This window comes from Thamnophis sirtalis, unplaced genomic scaffold (genome assembly GCF_051295495.1).
Source record: "Thamnophis sirtalis isolate CommonGarterSnake01/CBP01778 unplaced genomic scaffold, rThaSir2_p1.2 scaffold_1, whole genome shotgun sequence".
NCBI lineage: Eukaryota > Metazoa > Chordata > Lepidosauria > Squamata > Natricidae > Thamnophis > Thamnophis sirtalis.
The window spans coordinates 18,285,925-18,304,717 of record NW_028261381.1 but is presented as its reverse complement, the minus strand read 5'-3'; the positions used below and the strand labels follow the sequence as shown (position 1 = coordinate 18,304,717).

General features: G+C 40.8%; 1 protein-coding gene across 5 annotated transcripts in view; it reads left to right on the top strand.

Annotated features, from left to right (window-relative positions):
• The first annotated feature begins 7,709 nt into the window (after positions 1–7,709).
• The window catches only part of ITPRID2 (ITPR interacting domain containing 2), a 73,977-nt gene continuing 62,893 nt past the window's right edge, over positions 7,710–18,793 (top strand). For 2 of the 5 annotated variants that reach the window (XM_087708257.1, XM_087708238.1), the window contains exons 1-2: positions 7,710–8,053; positions 8,861–8,906. In XM_087708257.1, the coding sequence (XP_087564383.1) occupies positions 7,846–8,053; positions 8,861–8,906 (254 nt within the window). In that variant the 5' untranslated portion in view covers positions 7,710–7,845. The other 3 variants (XM_087708240.1, XM_087708246.1, XM_087708253.1) reach the window with 3 other exon arrangements.

Here is an 18,793-nt window from a genome sequence, read left to right as displayed (position 1 = left end):
GTGAGAGGCTGGGAAGGATGCAGAGCAGATCAAACCAGCGAGAGTACACATAAGAAAGGTGGCTAAAAAAATAGGAAGCAATGGATAAGGTGAAGAAGAAAGAGGCAACAAACGGAGGGATAAAAGAGTTGGGCTGGGTCTGGGTAAGCTCAATGAGTGACTTGAGCCAGTCTCTGTCAGTCCATGTTACTTCAGCCTTTTCTAAATACAGATACACAACATAAATAAGATAAATACATACTAGCTTTCCAAGTAGAGATTCATTTCAGGTTGCTTCCTATGAAAGAAAATAAATGGTTAATCCAATTTTCATAATGTCTCTTTGTCTTGGTGGACTTGTGTTATGTCCTTGCAATGGTCAACTAGTGAATTTGATTCAATAACTTGAATAATCCACAAGAGCAGAATTAAGAACTTGAAATGCTGTTGATGTGGTACCCACAGTGTTTTAGTCTTATGAGAGTTGAGCTGAAACTCTTTGAACACATGTGCTAATTTAACAGTGTGACAAACTAGACCACAGCTTATGGGGATCGTGGCACAACAAAACCGCGCTCGACTAAAGCGCGCCCGATTAAACAGCGTCGCTGACGTCATCAACAGGGCGACAACAGTGAGCGCGGAGAAAGAAGGGCGCTTTAAATAGCGCTTTGAAAGCAAGCCGATTCAAGTTAAGGTAAGGGTTAGGGTTAGGTTTAGGGTTGGGATTAGGTTTAGGGGGTTAGGTTTAGGGGTTAATTTTAGGTTTAGCGTTTACGGCGTGCTTTTTTCTCCGCGCTGTTGTCGCGCTGTGATGACGTCAGCTACGCGGTTTCGTCGAGCGCCCTTTAGTCGAACGCGGTTTTGTGGTTTTGTGGTGGAACCTATGGGGATATGTTGGTCAGCTGGCTACTATTTTATTCTGTGTACTTCAGTATTTGGTTTATGCAAATAATTGTTTCAAAGCCATCGCTTGGCCCAAGGGAACTTATTGTTTCTTTTCAGAAAAAGAATTTTTTGTACTTCAATTAGCAAAACACACTGAATTCATTGACTATGTTGGCCCCAATCCAGTGAAGTATACAGACACCAGATTCAGTGTTGAACTAAGATCTTTAGTTTTTGTTTTCTTTTTAAACCACAGTGATGATCAATCTTCCACATATTCTGTGCTACAAGCTTCATTTAAAAACCAGACAGTTTAAGTCAACATATTGCCCGACAAGAAATGCATGAGCTAATACCAAGATCCTTTTGTTCTGTATGTGGCTGCTGTTTAAAGAGATTTTATAAAAATGTCTTAGTAAGATTCATTTCTATGCCAGAAAATGTTTTGTTTATGAACTAGTAAAATTAGAAAATGCCAGTAAATATACCATGGTATTGAAACTAATGTGTTTAATCATTATTGGCATAAACAAGGATGCATAGTACATGGTTTCTTGGCTTATTCCAAGTATGTTTTAATGTTCTGCCCATGCTTATGAACTGAGGAGTAAGGCAGATTGATAAAAAGCAGGGGGAAATGAAATCAGGAATTGGTTAAAAAAACCCAATTAACGTTCTTGCTCAACTATATTTAAGTTTCATACATTTATCTGTTGTTTTTATTGTTTTGTAAAATATTTGTGTTGTGTGGCATCCATGGAATCAGTTATTTTATGTATACTCATTCCTTGTGGCAGCCATTTTTTGAGCCTGCCAAGATTTCAAAATTCCTTCAGCTCAAAGACAGCAGCTCTCATCATACATTCCATGCTATAATGATTTTGAGCTTGACTTTTTATTACTAAAAACTGACCAATAGCTACAGAGCTGTACAATATATTAAGGGCTGGATTGGGACAATCAGTATCTCTTGGTTCAACCTAACTCACAGAATTTTGTTATGAGGAACAATAGGAAGGGAGTAAATTAATCTGACAAATAGTATTAATATCACAACAGGACCTAATGTATATTGAATGAAAAGTTCAAGTGTCTCTCCATCCTGCTTCCACTTGATTGCTACAGTTATAACCTAGCTCCCTCTACTCCAATCTCAGGAGATATGGAAGCAACAAATAAAGAGTATTTTTCTTGCTTTAGAAAGTATGATTATGCCTTAGAATTTTCTGTTTTAGATATATCACTGATAAGCTAGTTATTTACTTCCAATTGCTTCTACTTTCCATTATCTAATTTTCATATTAACTTCTTGGACAGTTGAGAACCTTGGAAGTTTAGTTGAAAACCATGGAAGTGGGGGAGGGAGGGAGGGAGGGAGGACATACATCACTCATAAGTGTTACATGGGTGCACCAAGGCATGTCCATCATTGCCTGCACCTCTGCATTGTGGTCCAGTTGAAACTTCCAGGCAGTCTTCAAGATAGTGATAGAGTCAAGTCATGAAGTAATCAGGGCACGAATGACTGAAATGGTAGGAACCACCATTTGGCTGAGGCTTTTTTCAATCCAGTAGCAGGAAAGGGTGCTGATTTAGAGAGCAGGAAGAGGAGAATGGTGGGACGAATGACTGATGAAGAATCCCCTGGCTTCCATATGACTCTTGCTCATGCTCCCATATTACATTCAATTCGGCCTTAGTCACTGTTACCTTGGGGTGGGGGGGATGGAAACAATAACACTGTGTTACAATACTGTGGCTGGGATTTTAAAATCTGGTTGCTGTAAATCCCCAGTGGAAGTGTAAAAAAGTACAAGGGACCTATTATCACATATGGTGGATCTGCCCGGAAACACAAAAATATTGGACAAAAATTTGGAAACGGGTGCAAGAAATTACAGGAGAACAGATAAAATACAAACCCGAAATCTTTCTACTGGGAATAATCAAAGGGAAATAGACAAAGAAAATTAAGTACATATTAACACATCTGCTAACTATAGCTAGAATAGCATTTGCCCAATGCTGGAAACAAAATAATACCCCCTCGGGCGAATTAGTGATAAAAAAAAATTAGGATTGTGCAGAGATGGACAAATTAACACAGAAATTAAAAGATAAAGAAGAGTCAGAATATTATGAAATTTGGAACAATTGGTACAAATGGCTGCAAAACAGGAACAAAATTAAGCCAAAAAACAATATATATAAATATATATAGAACTGTGTATAAAGTGTGTAAATATAGAAGCGAAATATTATATACATGTACAGGTATGATGACATAACAATATTGATGTAATGACTGTAAGGTGTTGTAGAAGGGAAAAATAATAAAAAAATCTGTCCAAAAAAATCAGGATCTAAATATTCAAAATATGTTAATTGTAAATGTGTTGTAGTGTTTAAGGTTTCCCTAGGCCTGGACCTGGGTTCAAGTCCATCCTCAGCTTGGACAACTATGTGACTCTGGACAATTTTTTTCTCTGTCACTGTCACTTGTGCTCAAATGATTGTGACACAAGGGTTTCTCAAAAAGATGGTCAAAACTCAAACGGGGATTTGATTTGATTCCTTTTATATGCCGCCCTATTCCCGGAGGGACTCAGGGCGGCTAACAAATCAAAGGGAGGGAATACAGACAAGAGGAAAAACAACAAACAAGCAACTACAGAAAGAATTTAAAAACAATCAACAGCCACACAGTTCGAGCGGGGACGGGAACTCGTCAGCCCCAGGCCTGTTGGAACAGCCAGGTTTTAAGGGCTTTGCTGAAGGCCTGAAGGGTGGTGAGGGTCCGAATCTCCACGGGGAGCTCCAGAGGGCCGGAGCAGCCACAGAGAAGGCCCTCCTCCGGGTGGTAGACAATCGGCATTGGCCAGTAGATGGGATTCGGAGGAGGCCTAGTCTGTGGGATCAGATTCTGGCTTCTTTGCTTTTCAATTTTTACATCAATGGTACGGTGAGATGTTAAATTTCAATGTTCAGATTTCTATCTCCCCAAGCTAAGGGGTCATAGCATTGCTCTGTTGCTTTATCCGACTGATGCTGTACAGTTAGTCTTCACTTAACAATCCTAATTGGGATCAGCAATTCCATCACTAAGAGATGTGGACATTAAGCAAAATGTAATCCGACTACTCCACTTAATGAAGGCAGTTCTGGCAATCTCAGTTGGTTTCATTAGGTGAATTCCACGTAGCCATTAGGTGAGGACCCACCTGTATGCAAGCCATTCTTGAAAGAAGATAAGGCACTGTCTCCATTCTAACTTCCCCTATTACCTCACTGCTGCCCTTTGGGCTACCCATCTCGTGACCCGTCAAAACAGCGCTCGACTAAGCCGCGCCCGATTAAACCGCATCGCTGAGGTCATCAACAGGGCGACAACAGCCAGCGCGGAGAAAGAAGGGCGCTTTAAATAGCGCTTTGAAAGCAAGCCGATTCAACTTAAGGTAAGGGTTAGGTTTAGGTTTAGGGTTAGGTTAAGGGTTAGGTTTAGGGTTATGTTAAGGGTTAGGATTAGGTTTAGGGTTAGGTTTAGGGTTAGGTTAAGGGTTAGGTTTAGGATTAGGTTTAGGGGGGTTAGGTTTAGGGGTTAATTTTAGGTTTAGGGTTTACAGCGTGCTTCTCTCTCCGCGCTGTTGTCGCCCTGTTGATGACGTCAGCTACGTGGTTTAGTCGAGCGTGGATTTGTGGTGGAACCACCCATCTACTAGCTGCTGCCAGCTACCCCTGCCACCACTACTATTCCGCAAGAATCTTCTTTTGCATGCCTTCTTGCACACTGGAACGCTGAGGTATTTGTGAAAGAAGGCCCCAGTAGTGGTGGGCGGTGTGATAGGTGCAGCAGCAATAGGAGGGCTGGGATAGCTGGCAGCAAAAGGTAGGTAGGCTGTCAAAAGCTGGCTGTAAATGTGGATAGGTCTGGATTTTGAGCAATACAACAACTGGAACTTCAAAGATCTGTCATAAGTCCATTTGTTCAGGTCCGTTGTAACTTTGGTTGCTGAATGTATAGCTATTAAGCAAGGCCTACCTGTAGTCCTTTCCAGAACCAATAGCCATAAAAGAGCTCTGAGAGGTCTGACCCAATACGTTATGACCACAATTGAGCCCAAAATATCTGTTGTTAAGTGAGATACTTGTTAAGTGAGTTTTTCCTTATTTTATGACCTTTCTTGGCTTCCCCATTGACTTTGCTTGTCCGAAGGTTGCAAAAAGTGATCACATGACCCTGAGACACAGCAACGATCTTAAGGATGAACTAGTTGCCAAGCATCTGAATTTTGATCACGTGATCATGGGGATGCTGCAAAGGTTATCTCTCTGAAAAAAACGGTCCTAAGTCCCTTTTTTCATTGCCCTTGTAACTTTGGTCATTAAATGAACTGTTGTAAGTCGAGGAATACCTGTACTATGTGCCACTGTCACGGGAAAAACTTCTGCCAACACCATTCATAAACTTTTTCAACTTGAGGGGAGAATTGGAATATAATGAAGTCCCGAAAGAAGGCTGGAAAGTAACAATGAACAGCACAGTAAGTAAACAAGAATGTTAATAGTCAAGACATTTAATATGAGGCATGGTGGTGTAGTGGTTAGACTGCAGTACTGCAGGCTATTTCTGCTGCCTGCTGGCTGCCTGTAATTTGGCAGTTCAAATCTCACCAGGCTCAAGGCTGACTCAGCCTTCCATCCTTCCGAGGTCGGTAAAATGAGGACCCAGATTGTTGGGGACAATATGCTGACTGTAAAAACCACTTAGAGGGCTGCAAAGCACTGGAAAGCGTTATATAGGTCTAAGTGCTACTACTAATATTTACCACACATTTTAGTGGCCCATGTATCAGAATACCGTGTCACCTAAAATCACCAAGCTTTAAAAACAGCATTATTCCGGCAAACATTTGGTGCATAGACTTAACCTGTGCTCCTTTGGTGGGTTATTAAATTTGTGTTTATTTTTATTTTTCTCGCCACTGAACTTTTCTGCCATTGTATTTTAAGTCAACGGAGATTTCGGGGTGGGTAAGCAATGAAACAGACCGTAAATAAATACGATATATTTTCCTGAAGAGGAAAATATGTAAACACAACAATGGAAAGAGGGGATGGAGGGAGGAGTAGAAGGAAAGATAGGAAGGAGGGGAGAAAGGAGAGGAAAAGGAGAGAGGGAAAAGCAGAGGAAGAAATGGAGAGAATGCAAGAGTAGGAGAGAGGGGAGGAAAGGGAAGAAGAGGGGAAGGAGAGAAGGGAAAGGAGAGGAGGAAGGAAGGAAGGAGAGAAGAAAGGAGGGAAGGAAGGAGAGAAGAAAGGAGGGAAGAAAGGAGGGAAAGGAAGGAGGGAAGGAAGGAGGGAGGGAGGGAAGGAAGGAGGGAAGGAAGGAGAGAAGGAGGGAAGGAAGGCGGGAATGAAGGAGAGAAGAAAGGAGGGAAGGAAGGAGGGAAGGAAGGAGGAAAGGAAGGAGAGAAGAAAGGAGGGAAGGAAGGAGGGAAGGAAGGGGGAAGGAAGAAGGGAAGGAAGGAAGAAGTAGGATTGTTGTAAAATAAGATGGGTGTATGGGATGGTAAGAAAGCAATCTCAATAAAACTATAAAAAAAAATACGATACAAAGTTAACTTCAAGACAGAGGGAGGCTGCACGAAACGAAGCCAGGAAGGGTCTCTCGATTTCTCGTCCCACCCACCTCTCCGTTATTCGTTTCCCCTCCTTCCCCCCGACCTTGAAACTCTTGAGGCAAGCCATCGCTCGCTAGTCGACTGGGCCTTCCATCCTTCCGAGGTCGGTAAAACGAGGACCCAGATTGTTGGGAGCAATGAGGCTGACTCTGCAAACCGCTTAGAGACGGCTGTAAAGCACCGTGTAGCGGTACATACATAAAGTCTAAACGCTATTGCTGGTTCTCCAATCGCCGGCTAAGCGGCCACCCGACCCACCGACCCCTCCCGGCGGCGCGATCAAGGCCAGCCCGGGTTGCCTCTGCTTTTCCTCCGTCACGTGAGCAGAAGCCGCCGCGGCCGTCGCAATGCTCGCCTCCCGCCAGACGCAGTATGAGGAAGTCGGCGAGAGGCGCCCTCGTCCCGTTGCCATCGCGCTGCACAGGCGGAGAGAAGCGAGCGTCGTGCGTGAGTTTCAAAGCCGGTCAAAAGCTTCCTTCGCCCGGGATTGAAAGGGAGGGGGGGACCCGACTGCTATTGTCGGTACAGGCGGGCGGGAGAGCGCATTCCCCGCGCAGCAGAAGCCGTATTCAAACTCGGGTCAACTCAAAAGGCGGGCAGGATAAAGGCAAGGGGAGAGGACCCCCCCCCCTTCCCTCCAAGATTAATTGGAAACTATAGTGGGGAGTCCGCGCACTCTCAAGCACCTCTCTAGCCCGGTTTAAGTTTTGGGCGCTGGCTTGCTTTCGCTTCGTCCCCCTTCCTGACTCCCCCTTCGGGCTGTAAGCAGGGAAGAAAACTTGTCCTGCAGCCCTGGAAGGAGGGGGAACAAAATGGGGGCGGGGGAGAAAGTTGGGCATTTTCGGCATTGCAAGGCGAGAAATGAGGCGGCGGCGGCGGCTATTGCTCGGCCGGGATGCTGTCTTCTTGCCAGCTGTGCTTTTTAGGCAGATGTTGGGGCGGCACCCACCACCCTCCCTCCCTCCCTCCGGCTTGCTTCTCTGGTCGCCCCGGCAACTTCGGAAAGGGTCGGCTTTTTGCGCCGGAATTCAAGCCGAGCTGCCGCTTCCTCGCAGCCCTGCTCGGTTGAGAGACACCCGCCTCCGGATCTGCTTTTTTTCCCTCCCTCCCCGTGCAGGTTGGAGGCGTTTTTGGCAGCAGCGGCGGCAGCAGCAGCAAGAGGAGGAGGAACGGCCGCCCGTCCGCAGCCGGCGAGCCAGGTCGCTTTGCGTGAGGAGGAGGAGGAGGCGGCGGCGGCGAGGGACCCCGCGGCGGTGTCGGGAGGCCAAGCGAGCGGGAGCAGAAGCAGGAGCCCCCAATGGAGGAAGAGGAGAAGATGGTGGCCGCCGCCGCCGCCGCCGTGGTTGGCGAGGAATGGCAAGGTGTGGCGCAAAGGAGAAAAGCCTGGGCTAAAAGCAGGGATTCCTGGCAAGCGTCGGAGGCCGAGCGCCTGTCTCCAGAGCCGGCGGATCTGGCCGCGGAACAGGAGCTGTGCGGTGCCAAGTTGCCCATGACGGCGGAAGGAGGTCAGTCTCTTCGGGCGCAGCGAGTCACTCGTTCCGCCCTCCCCGCGGGTAGCGAGGTGCGAAAGAAAGAAAGAGAAAGAAAGAAAGGGAAAAAAAGAAAAGAAAAAGAAAGAGCCTCGTCGACACCTGAAAGGCTTTTTTTGAAGCGCAGATTTATACTCGGCGCTTCCCGCATTCTGATGCGCGAGGCGAGGATGGCGCTTCTGTCAGGCGTTCGATGACGTCCGCTGAAGTTTATAGCTCAGGAAATCGGCTTAGTTCGCCTTTCACATGCCAGACACCAGGCTCTGCCTGCTCCTGCCGGGACAAATCCGGGACAGGGTGGGGAGGATTTCTAGTTCCCGCTTCAATAGAAACTCCTTTTTTTTTTTTCCTTTTTGGAGAAAGTAAGCTATGCTGACCTTGGGGAGAAGGTTTGTTTCCCACAAACCTCAGTCCTGGCCGGCTTTTAAATATAGGTTAAATTATATTTACCTCTTCTGTGCTTACTGCACTGTATTGATCAAGTAGTAAGAGTCCTACTGCGTTGGGTTGAATTGAATTAAAGGGGTCTCACTCCCTGAGGGTATTTATCTATATGATTTACACAGCTGGTGCTTAAATTGTACATGTTTGCTGTTTTCTTGTCCTGGAAAAATTATGAATGATCACAGCTGCTCCCAAATAATGTGCATGGATTGATTTGCATTGCAGGTTGCTTAGTTTAAGATTCTGTCTAGTTTTTTTTTTTTTAAAAAAATTGGTTCGTCAACTAACTTTTTTCCCCTTGGATTTGTTTTGCTCTGCTGCCCTCCCTCTGTCCTGCAGGCGCTATTCCCAATGAAAAGATTGCAATATGGCTTAAAGATTGTAGGTAAGCATTTCTTGTGAAGTATTGTGCAATTATTAAATGTGGTTTTTTTTCCAGCATTAAGTAGAGATTGGTTTTGATTGCCAGCAAGTGCATGGGTGGAATACAATTCTTCGTTGTAATTAGAGTGCTGCAGAAGCAGCTTTATTTGTGTGTGTGTGTGTGTGTGTGTTTGTGTGTGTGTGTAACAGAGAGAGAGAAAAAATGAAAACTGCTTTGACAGTTCCATTGGAACTATATTGTTCAGAATATAGCAGCTGTTTTCCAGGGTTTAAAGATTTTTGTGTTTGTAAGGTTTCTAGCTCATTGTAAAGTATTTTCTTGAAATATAATAGGAACAAAGGAAATATTTTTGGTTGCTTTTTTGCTTTTTCAGCTGGATTTTATATTTGTAGAACTGCAGACCTAAATACTTCTATCAGGAAGGAAGTTCTATTGCAACCAGTTGGGTTTTCATCTACGTTTGTGAGCAGGTTTTAAGTTAAGAGAACTTGTGTTTGTTCACTTCTAAGTAAACATATCTCAGATGACATAATCTGTTTTTTTTGTGTCAGGTGTTCGAAGGGTTTTATTCATATTTGTAACAAATAAAGTTTGTTAGAATAAAGATTGCAATATTATGATATTGGGGCAAACGTTTTTCTAAAGAACAAGTTAACTAGTTGGTGCTGGATTTAAAATATAAAGCTTCACATTGATTTTTCTGCAAACTGGTTAATCTTGGTTCTTACCTTAGTTTACAGAATTATCAAAAAAAGATAAAAGGGGAAAGGCAATGCTGCCTGATCAGGGTCATTATTGAAAACAAGTGTTTTTCGGCTATGTGTTGTTTAAATTACTCATAGTATTTTAGAAGGCCATATCTTTTAAGTAAACTTTTCATTTTTCTAATTATAAGGATAACTTTAAAAACCAAATGTTAGCAAATAAAGAAAAAAGTAGAAATGAATCAAAAATACAAAATAAAATGAGTTTTGGTTGAAATCATATTTTTGTAGGTTGGGGTTACTTCTGATAGTCTTTCTTTTTCCTCATTCTGCAATAACATTTACCCATAGATGTAGAAAACATTTTAGTTTGCAGTGCAAAATGGAATTCTGCTTGAAAAAGTAACATAGAAAAATAGCACTTTCCCCCCTGATAAATTATGCACTTAATTGTTCTTGGCTGGGGGTGAGGATGGAGATTGACACAGAGCAGCTATGCAAAATGGTTAGGGCTAAGAGTAGAACTAAATGCTACAACAATTTTCCTCTGGGTTTAGGGGCAGTTTGTGATGTTTTTTTTTTTAAACTCATTTTTCTACCTTTGTGATAGTTTTGTTGCATAACTCAAAGGATATGCCACCCCTCCTCCTTTTGTTATAAGCAGTAAATTAATCAAAGTACATAAATAATACATGTTATTATCAGCCAACATCCAAAGGAAGAGTACAACTAATGATGTACCCTATTAAAAAAAGTTTCCTTTTCAATATTGAAAAGAAAGGAACTTTTAAAGTATCGTTAGTAGTAGTTCTTGTGATTTTTTTGCTCAGGGGAAATTATTCTAACATTCTGATTTTTTGAATGGACCTTAAGTAGTTTTGTGGGTAGTGGTTATTATTATGATTATTTTCAATTTTTCAACCCTACGTCACCTTCTGCTGGAAGGACAGAAGTTTACCTGGTGAGCATGACAGCAGTGCAGGGAATAGCCAGCAGAGATAGATAGGATCGATCTGCAGTTTAAGGCAACCCATAATTCTGCAAAATTAATTCCAGGTCCCGTTTCCCCCCCCCCCCCCCCCAAAAAAAAAAGAAGAAGATATGAGTAAGGGATTTGAGGGCATGTGTGCAGCAGCAAGATAGTGTCTTTCACAGGTTTTTTTTTTTTGCAGATTGAAAACAAAACTTCTGTATTTCCAGCAATCCTTGATGCTTTATTTAATATAGGCTGTTACAGCATTCTACTCAATAAATGCACCCCCTCTCTATTGTGACCATATTTGGACTCTGTTGAATGTAGCATGAAAGTTATCGCTTCCTTTGTCCCAAAATGGCTTGTTGTGTAATAAAAGCAGTCTTATCTTTTTGGTTAAAAAGGATATTGTCTGCTATGGCCACTGAAAAAAGAGAGCTGTGTTTTTTGTTTTGTTTTTCTTTCTGGAGGAAACTATTTCCCTAATATTAACTGAGACAAGAGAGCTGTGTTGTCAGGTTCAAGAAAAACATAAAAAAACTCTTAAGGTCTTTGCAGTGAAATAATCTAGAAATCTTGAAAAACTTGAAAATCAACTGCTTTTATTTTATTTTGTTCAATTTCAGGACTGGATAATCTTGTTTTTGCAGAATTCCTATATTGTTATGTGGTAACTGATATGATTAATCTTTCAGTTTTGTCTTTATCCAGAGACAAAACTGAAAGATTTCCAGCTTTTACATATGAAAGATTTCCAGCTTTTACATATGTGTTGTAATCTTTATAGAGTATTTTGTCCCTTTTGATGTCTTTCTATTGTGTTTATGCAATATGAACATGATTATTCAAGAATGACTGAAATAATCATATATAGTATGATTATTTCAGTCACTCATAGAAACAGAAATTCATATACAGTCTACAAAGAATTCTAAGTATGAAATTTAGCACTTCCTCATTCAAATCCCAGTATGAAAAAAAACCAATTTGTTTGAAAGGAATGCTGTGGATATGCTGCCAAATGAGCAATGTTAATTGTTAGCTAATGTGAACGATCTGTGAGGAGATTACAGCCTTGATGAAGCTTCCAAGAGTTGGACAAGATTCAGTTTCTTAAATATAAGGCTACTAGTAATTCCATTTAAGATTAGGCATTAACTGTCATTCATATGATTTTAAAAAGCTTTCTTAGTAAATAGGACTTACTGGAGAAGAGCCTAATGCTGGGGAAGACTGAGGGCAGAAGAAGAAGGGGAAGACAGAGAATGAGGTGGCTGGATGGAGTCACCAAAGCAGTAGGCATGAGCTTAAATGGACTCCAGAGGATGGTAGAGGACAGGAAGGCCTGCAGGAATGTTGTCCATGGGGTCGCGATGAGTCGGACACGACTTCGCAACTAACAACAACAACAAGTAATGGGAACTAAAAGTACTTTTTCTGATTCTAATGTGGTGTAAACCACCTCGGAAAACCAGATCTTGATAGGTTACATACATATTTCTAAAATCATAAGTTACTCAATATTCAGGAGTTGTTAACAGTTACTTTGATAAGGATCTTATCTTTTTCTTTTAGGATGCTATTTAACTGTCTATAGTTTCAAACGTGACTATGATTCATACTGAGGAATATGGAATTAAAAAGGCTTAACATTTGTGTTGCACTGACAGCTTGGAATTTAAATCTGGAATATTTCACCAATTGTAAACTCTAGTAACATCCAGAATGTAATGAGAAAGAGAAGGAGGAACATTGCATTTTACTTTCTGATGACTTCCTTGCTTATTTGAATGATCATTCACTTTTTATTTTTATGGAGCGAAAGACTTGTTAGATGAGTAGACGCATCTTCTATATGGTCATGTTATATAAATGATAAGTTTTTTTCTAGAGAGAATTTGTTCTTGTTCTTCAGGCATTTTGCTTATCCACAGACCTTTTTTTTGTACAGAATCTCCTTGGTTTTTTTAAGGATTCCCTGGAGCATCTTTAAATTAAGAAGGTGAATAGAGAGGCACAGTTTCAAAGGCCAGTTCTCAAAAGTAGCTAGATGTGCTAGATCAAGTACATAGTAGATCACTTCTGAATCTGTCAATCTAGTTTCAGTGTGATAGCTTTCCTCTGCCAGTCTTTCCCAGGTTGGTTTTCTCCAGAGATCTTGTGTGACAGGGTGGGCATTATTTGCTTGAGGATGATGGAAATTGTAGTGTCACACAGATGGGAAAAATGCCCTTGCTTAAAGGGAAGTTCTAAACACGTGAGATTCCAATAGCACAAGGGAGCATCATGCTTTGGGAAATCGGTCTATAAAAAACTTGCTTAAAATGACTAATTGGAATAATGTAAGACATTTGAATATTGGTCCTGAGGAAGATTGTTTACTTCCAGAAGATTAGAGCTTTGGTTTCATTTGCCTGGGTGACAGGAAAGTTCATTTTATTGTCCTGCCCAATCAGATATACTGCACTCATCTATTCCACAGAATTCTGTGAGGACCCAGATGGTTTGCGGATGATATGCTGACTCTGTAAACTGCTAAGAGAGGGCTGTAAAGCACTGTGAAGTGCTATATAAGTCTACGTGCTAGTGCTAGATACACTGTACTCATCTATTCCAAAGAATTCTATTATCTTGGGCTCTTATGTTAAATATTTCTGCCCATAGCATGTTTATTAAAATAGAATTGCAACAAAAAGTCCCCTATATTTCTTTATATTTCTGGTGTACTTTGAAACCAGTTTGGTCCAGTGACCTTGAAACTAGGAGACCATGAGTTGCAGTCCCGTCTTAGGCCTGAAAGCCAGTTAAGTGATTTTGGTCCCTCTCTATCAACCCAGCCCACCTCATAGGGTGGTTGTTATGGGAAAAATAGGAGAATTATACATATATAAAATTCCATACATAGTTTCTTTTCAGCAAGGAAATCCAAAGAGTTTTGTGGCGCTTAAAAATCTAGTGGATTTATAATACAATCCTGTACATTTTTTCTGTATTGTAAATCTCATTCTACCAGAGTATTAACCCCTTGATATGTGTGTGTGTGTGTGTGTGTGTATATGTATGTATGTGTAAGCTATTTAGCTCTCATCAGCTAGCCATACCCTTACTGGGATTGGAACCTGTGCTGTATTACATCTTAGGCAGATGTCTTAACCATTGAGCCACAGGTCCTCCTCCTTATCAGCTTAAGCCAGGGAGGTAGGTAGGTATTTAGTGTCACAACCCCTGGTATGCCCCAATTATGGGAGGAAGCTAACAGCTTCCATTCTCTGTCCATCGGCTATATATATATCTATATATCTATATATCTATATATCTATATATCTATATATCTATATATCTATATATCTATATATCTATATATCTATATATCTATATATCCATATCCATATCCACATCCACATCCACATCCACATCCACATCCACATCCACATCCACATCCACATCCACATCCATCCATCCATCCATCCATCCATCCATCCATCCATCCATCCATCCATCTATATATCTATATATCTATATATCTATATATCTATATATGTTATATATATATATGTTATATTTGTGTTATATTGTGACACTAAATATATATAATGTACACACATATATATATAATACTCTGGCATTATATATATGTGTGTACAGTATGTATGTATGTGTATATGCGCGCGCGCGCACACACACACACACACACACACACACACACTGGTTCTAAACAGTCTGTAAGTCTGCATCTGTTGATGAGATTTCAACTAAAGTGTGTGCTATAGTCCATGTTTTGTGATGCTTCAGATGGACAACAGCCATCACTATTCATCAAAAAAGCACAATCAGATACTTTGTTTTGCCTTCTTTCCTTTTGAGTGGAAATAAAAAAAGATGGAGGATTTGACCAAAGAACACAGGATAATTAGAAATGCAAGTCTAGATGCTCTATGAAATCCTGTCTTCCGGGGAGGCGGTGGGAGCTTGCTTGGGATCAACTTTTTTCTTTGAAGTGGATTTTTCTGTGTGCTTATGTTTCATTTTATAATTGCATGTCTTTTTTTTTTTTTTTTTACCATGGATTTACTTGTGTGCCGCAATCTTGTTGGAGATGGGTGGTTTTAGAAATAAATTTAAAATATTCACATTTAATTCTATGAATCATATATAAGATTCATCCTGATGAATGCATGCAAACGTATGCATTTATTATCAATATGTGCGTGAGAGCGAAAGGCACAACGTTTTATATTAAAGTGACTTGTGTGTGTGTAGATGATATAAAATGTCAGTGTGGTCTGAGGCCGAAACCACCAAAGACAGCAGCCAAACATTTGGCTGGTTAGTCATATTTAGAATGCACTGTGGTTGTGTTCCACCCTTTCTCTAAGGAGCTTCAAATGGAGCATATGAGAGGACTGTCTCGTCTTATTATCTGCTATAAAATGTCCAATGTGGTAAATCATATTATTATTTCCCTAGCCTCCAGTTCTATGGTTTGCTTGCCCTATTAGTTATCCAAACTTCATAAACTCTGATTTTTATCATTTCCTAATAGTAGCAGACAGTATTCTCTTTTATCTCAGATGACATCTTTTTAACAGATTGCTAAATTTTAACCTTCCTTTCCTCTGAGGGCTAAAGATTGTAAGCAGGTAATATATACTTAGTGCTGTTTCCTCCAGTTTTTTTCATACAGTTAGCAACTCAGTGATTTGCCCTGACTCTCCCAGTGAACTCCATCTTTCCTTCTGGTTTTTGGTTCCTATATATGGTCCCTATATACAGGCAGTCCTCGACTTTCAACTATTCATTTAGTGCAGTGGTGAAATTCATTTTTGTTTTAAACTTTCGGTTCTGTGGGTGTGGCTTGGTGGGCGTGGCAGGGGAAGGATACTGCAAATTTCCATTCCCTCCCCACTCTGGGGTCAGCCAGAGGGGCCATTTGCCAGTTCTCTGAACTACCCAAAATTTCCGCTATCGGTTCTCCAGAACCTGCTGAATTTCACCCCTGATTTAGTGACCATTTGAGGTTACAGTGTCATTAAAAAAAGTGACTAATGACTTTTTTTATGCTTACAAGCATCCCCGTGGTCACGTGATCAAAATTTGGATGCTTGGCAATTGACATGTATTTATGGTAGTTTAAGTGTCCCTTTTGTGCTCACTTTTTGAGACCTTCTGACTAGCAAAGTCAATGGGGAAGCCAAATTCACATAACCATGTTGCTAGCTTAACAACTCCCATGACTTATTTAAATACTGTGGCAAGAAAGGCCATAAAATAGGGCAAAATTCACTTAACAACTGTCTTGCTTAGCAATGGAAATTTTGGGCTCAATGTTGATTGTAAGTTGAGGTCTACTTGTAATTTCCTCCATTTATTCACTGGCTTAGCATGGCTTGGACTTAGTGCCCAGCCTGTGCTCTCCAGAGCTACAACTCCTATAACCTTCAGCCACAATAGAAGTGCTCAACAGGGATAATAGGAATTGTACCCTACCACATCTGGAAAGTGTCAAGGTGAGGCATGTTACACTATATTGAAACTCTGAGATTACAAAATGGAGCCTTTTCCAGTTTATCAGCAGATAGGAGAGGCTAAATTATCTGGGACATTTTGCATACCGTGGCTTTTTTATTTTAGTTATGTTGGTGTAGTAATTAAGGTGTGGCTTAAAACCAGGAGTCTCACCTTAGGTGTGTAAGGCAGCTGGATGACTTTGGGCCGGTCACTTTCTCAGCCCAATTTACCTCACAGGGTTGTTGTTGTGGGGGAAATAGAAATAGAAACAGGAGTGTTAGGTATGCTTTCTACCTTGAGTTGAAAATGCACACACAGACACACACACCCCATTCTAATAGCCATGAATGTTTGCGTACTAGATTAGATTAAGATGTTTTGTCAGTCTGCAAGAAAAGGCAGTGAGGTTGCATGCTTTTTAAACAAATCATGATACCCACCACACAATATTCACAATTTTTGTGGACTTCTTTCTTGAATAGCTGTAGGGCAGACTGATACACAACCTGTTTGTTTTTCTCAACATATATACACCAAGAGAAAATGAAATATTCTAATTGTTAAAGGGAAGATAGAAAGTTGACACTCCTTTCAGTTTTCAGATGTTTAAACTTCTTCAAGTCTGATTTTGAAAAACCCTTAATCTAAATATTTTCCTCTAGTCCACATTATTGAATAGAGTGACAAAAACACTGTGCCTGGATAGAGTTGTATCTGCCTTATATACTATGGGATCTCCATAAGCACCCATTAAGTCAGTGTTTCTCAACCTTGGCCACTTAAAGATGTCTGGACTTCAACTCCCAGAATTCCCCAGCCAGCATTCGCTGGCTGGGGTATTCTGGGAGTTGAAGTCCAGGCATCTTCAAGTGGCCAAAGTTGAGAAACACTGCATTAAGTGACGAGGGATGTTGCAGGGGGACTTAGAAGTTTGTTCTCAATTGTTAATTTTTAGGGGAGATGTGGAACTTCTCTGCAGAACCAAAATAGCTCCCAATAGAGCAGAATAATACTACATAATTACGAGCCCAAATTACTCAAAGGTTCTGAACAGATATTCTTCTCCTTATAGCAGCAAATAGTACTAGAACTTTGAAGGCAACTGAATGATGTCATCATTTTAGGCATATGTCACTGTACAGAACTGAAATTGTTTCAGCTAGATTTAGTTGCATTTGACCGTAGGCTGACTGCAGGGTGCAAGAGCAAAATCAATCCACTGAATATTAGCAGGCTTTGTAAATTGGCAAATTTAAATAAAGATTTCCTTGGGCTAAACTGGCTTCTTAGTCAGTGTTCACTACATCTAACACTGCTTAGCTTTTTCAATCTGAACCAGGGGCAGCTAGATTATGTTACCTGCTGTGACAAAGCATGTTTAAGCCTCGTTTCCATATGTATTCTTATTTGGAAATGAATCTCTGTGGGACTCCCTCCTGAGTAAATATGCAACAAGTTGGATTTAAAGCCATCTAGTATCTTAAACTTAAGTTGCATCCATACCAAACAAAATGATGAAAAACCTTATTGGTTTGATATGCTTCTTCATATAAGAAAATATTGGATCAAGTAGGTTTTTAAAAATAAATAAATGTTATCCTTATAGAGTTATAACAAAGATATCTTCAGCACTTACAGTTCCCCTCGATCCAATTTTTAAAAGTACGTTTGCATTTATATTTGATATGATTATGTTGCCTATATGCAAAATATCTCTTTTACCATGCAAATTATTGTTGCTCATATTACTTCTACTAATACTATACTGCTAACTGATGAAAAATTATTGGTCAGTAAAACAGGAAGACTGTAATATAATACATATATAAGCACCAGAATTCATTGAAGACCATTTAGAAGTTACAACTGGTACAAAATGCAAAAGTGCAAACAGTATCAGGCACTTCACAGTAGGCCCATGTGTCACTGCTGCTACATGAGCTGCATTGGTTATCAATTGGCTTCTAGGTGTAATCCCAGGTTACCACCTTCAAAACCTTTCATAGAATAGGACCTAGTTATCTGAGGGAGGGCGTATCTCCAATTGCATTTGCCGACCTACCCCATACATAATTTGGGCAGGCTGGGTGTCCTTCAGCTCCTTTCAATTTAATGCTGCCATTTTATGGAACGAAGAAAGTGTGCCATCTCAATCACAGCTCTTATAACCTTCTGTTCCCAAACTGGGATTAATAATTAGTTATCTGTTCAGAAGTTAGAAGTTAGACTTATATACCGCTTCATAGGGCTTTCAGCCCTCTCTAAGCGGTTTACAGAGTCAGCATATCACCCCCATAGTCTGGGTCCTCATTTCACCCACCTCGGAAGGATGGAAGGCTGAGTCAACCTTGAGCCGGTGAGATTAGAACCGCTGAACTGCAGATAACAGTCAGCTGAAGTGGCTGCAGGAGAGCACTCTAACCACTGCGCCACCTCGGCTCTGTTGATGGGCTCCCTCTCATTTTGTATTGTTTCTGCTATTTGATAGTCTGGACTACCTACGGTATTTATGTGGGTTTAATAGATTTTTGGGTGGATATTTTAAGCTGCCCAGAGTCTTCTGGAGTGGACCACTACATCAAATCAAATACATTATATTACATTAACTAATCCCACTATAATATGAGCACATATAGTAACAATACATATCTGTGCATCATAATCATTCCTTCTATACCAGCCCTCAAATGCGCTCCTCTTTA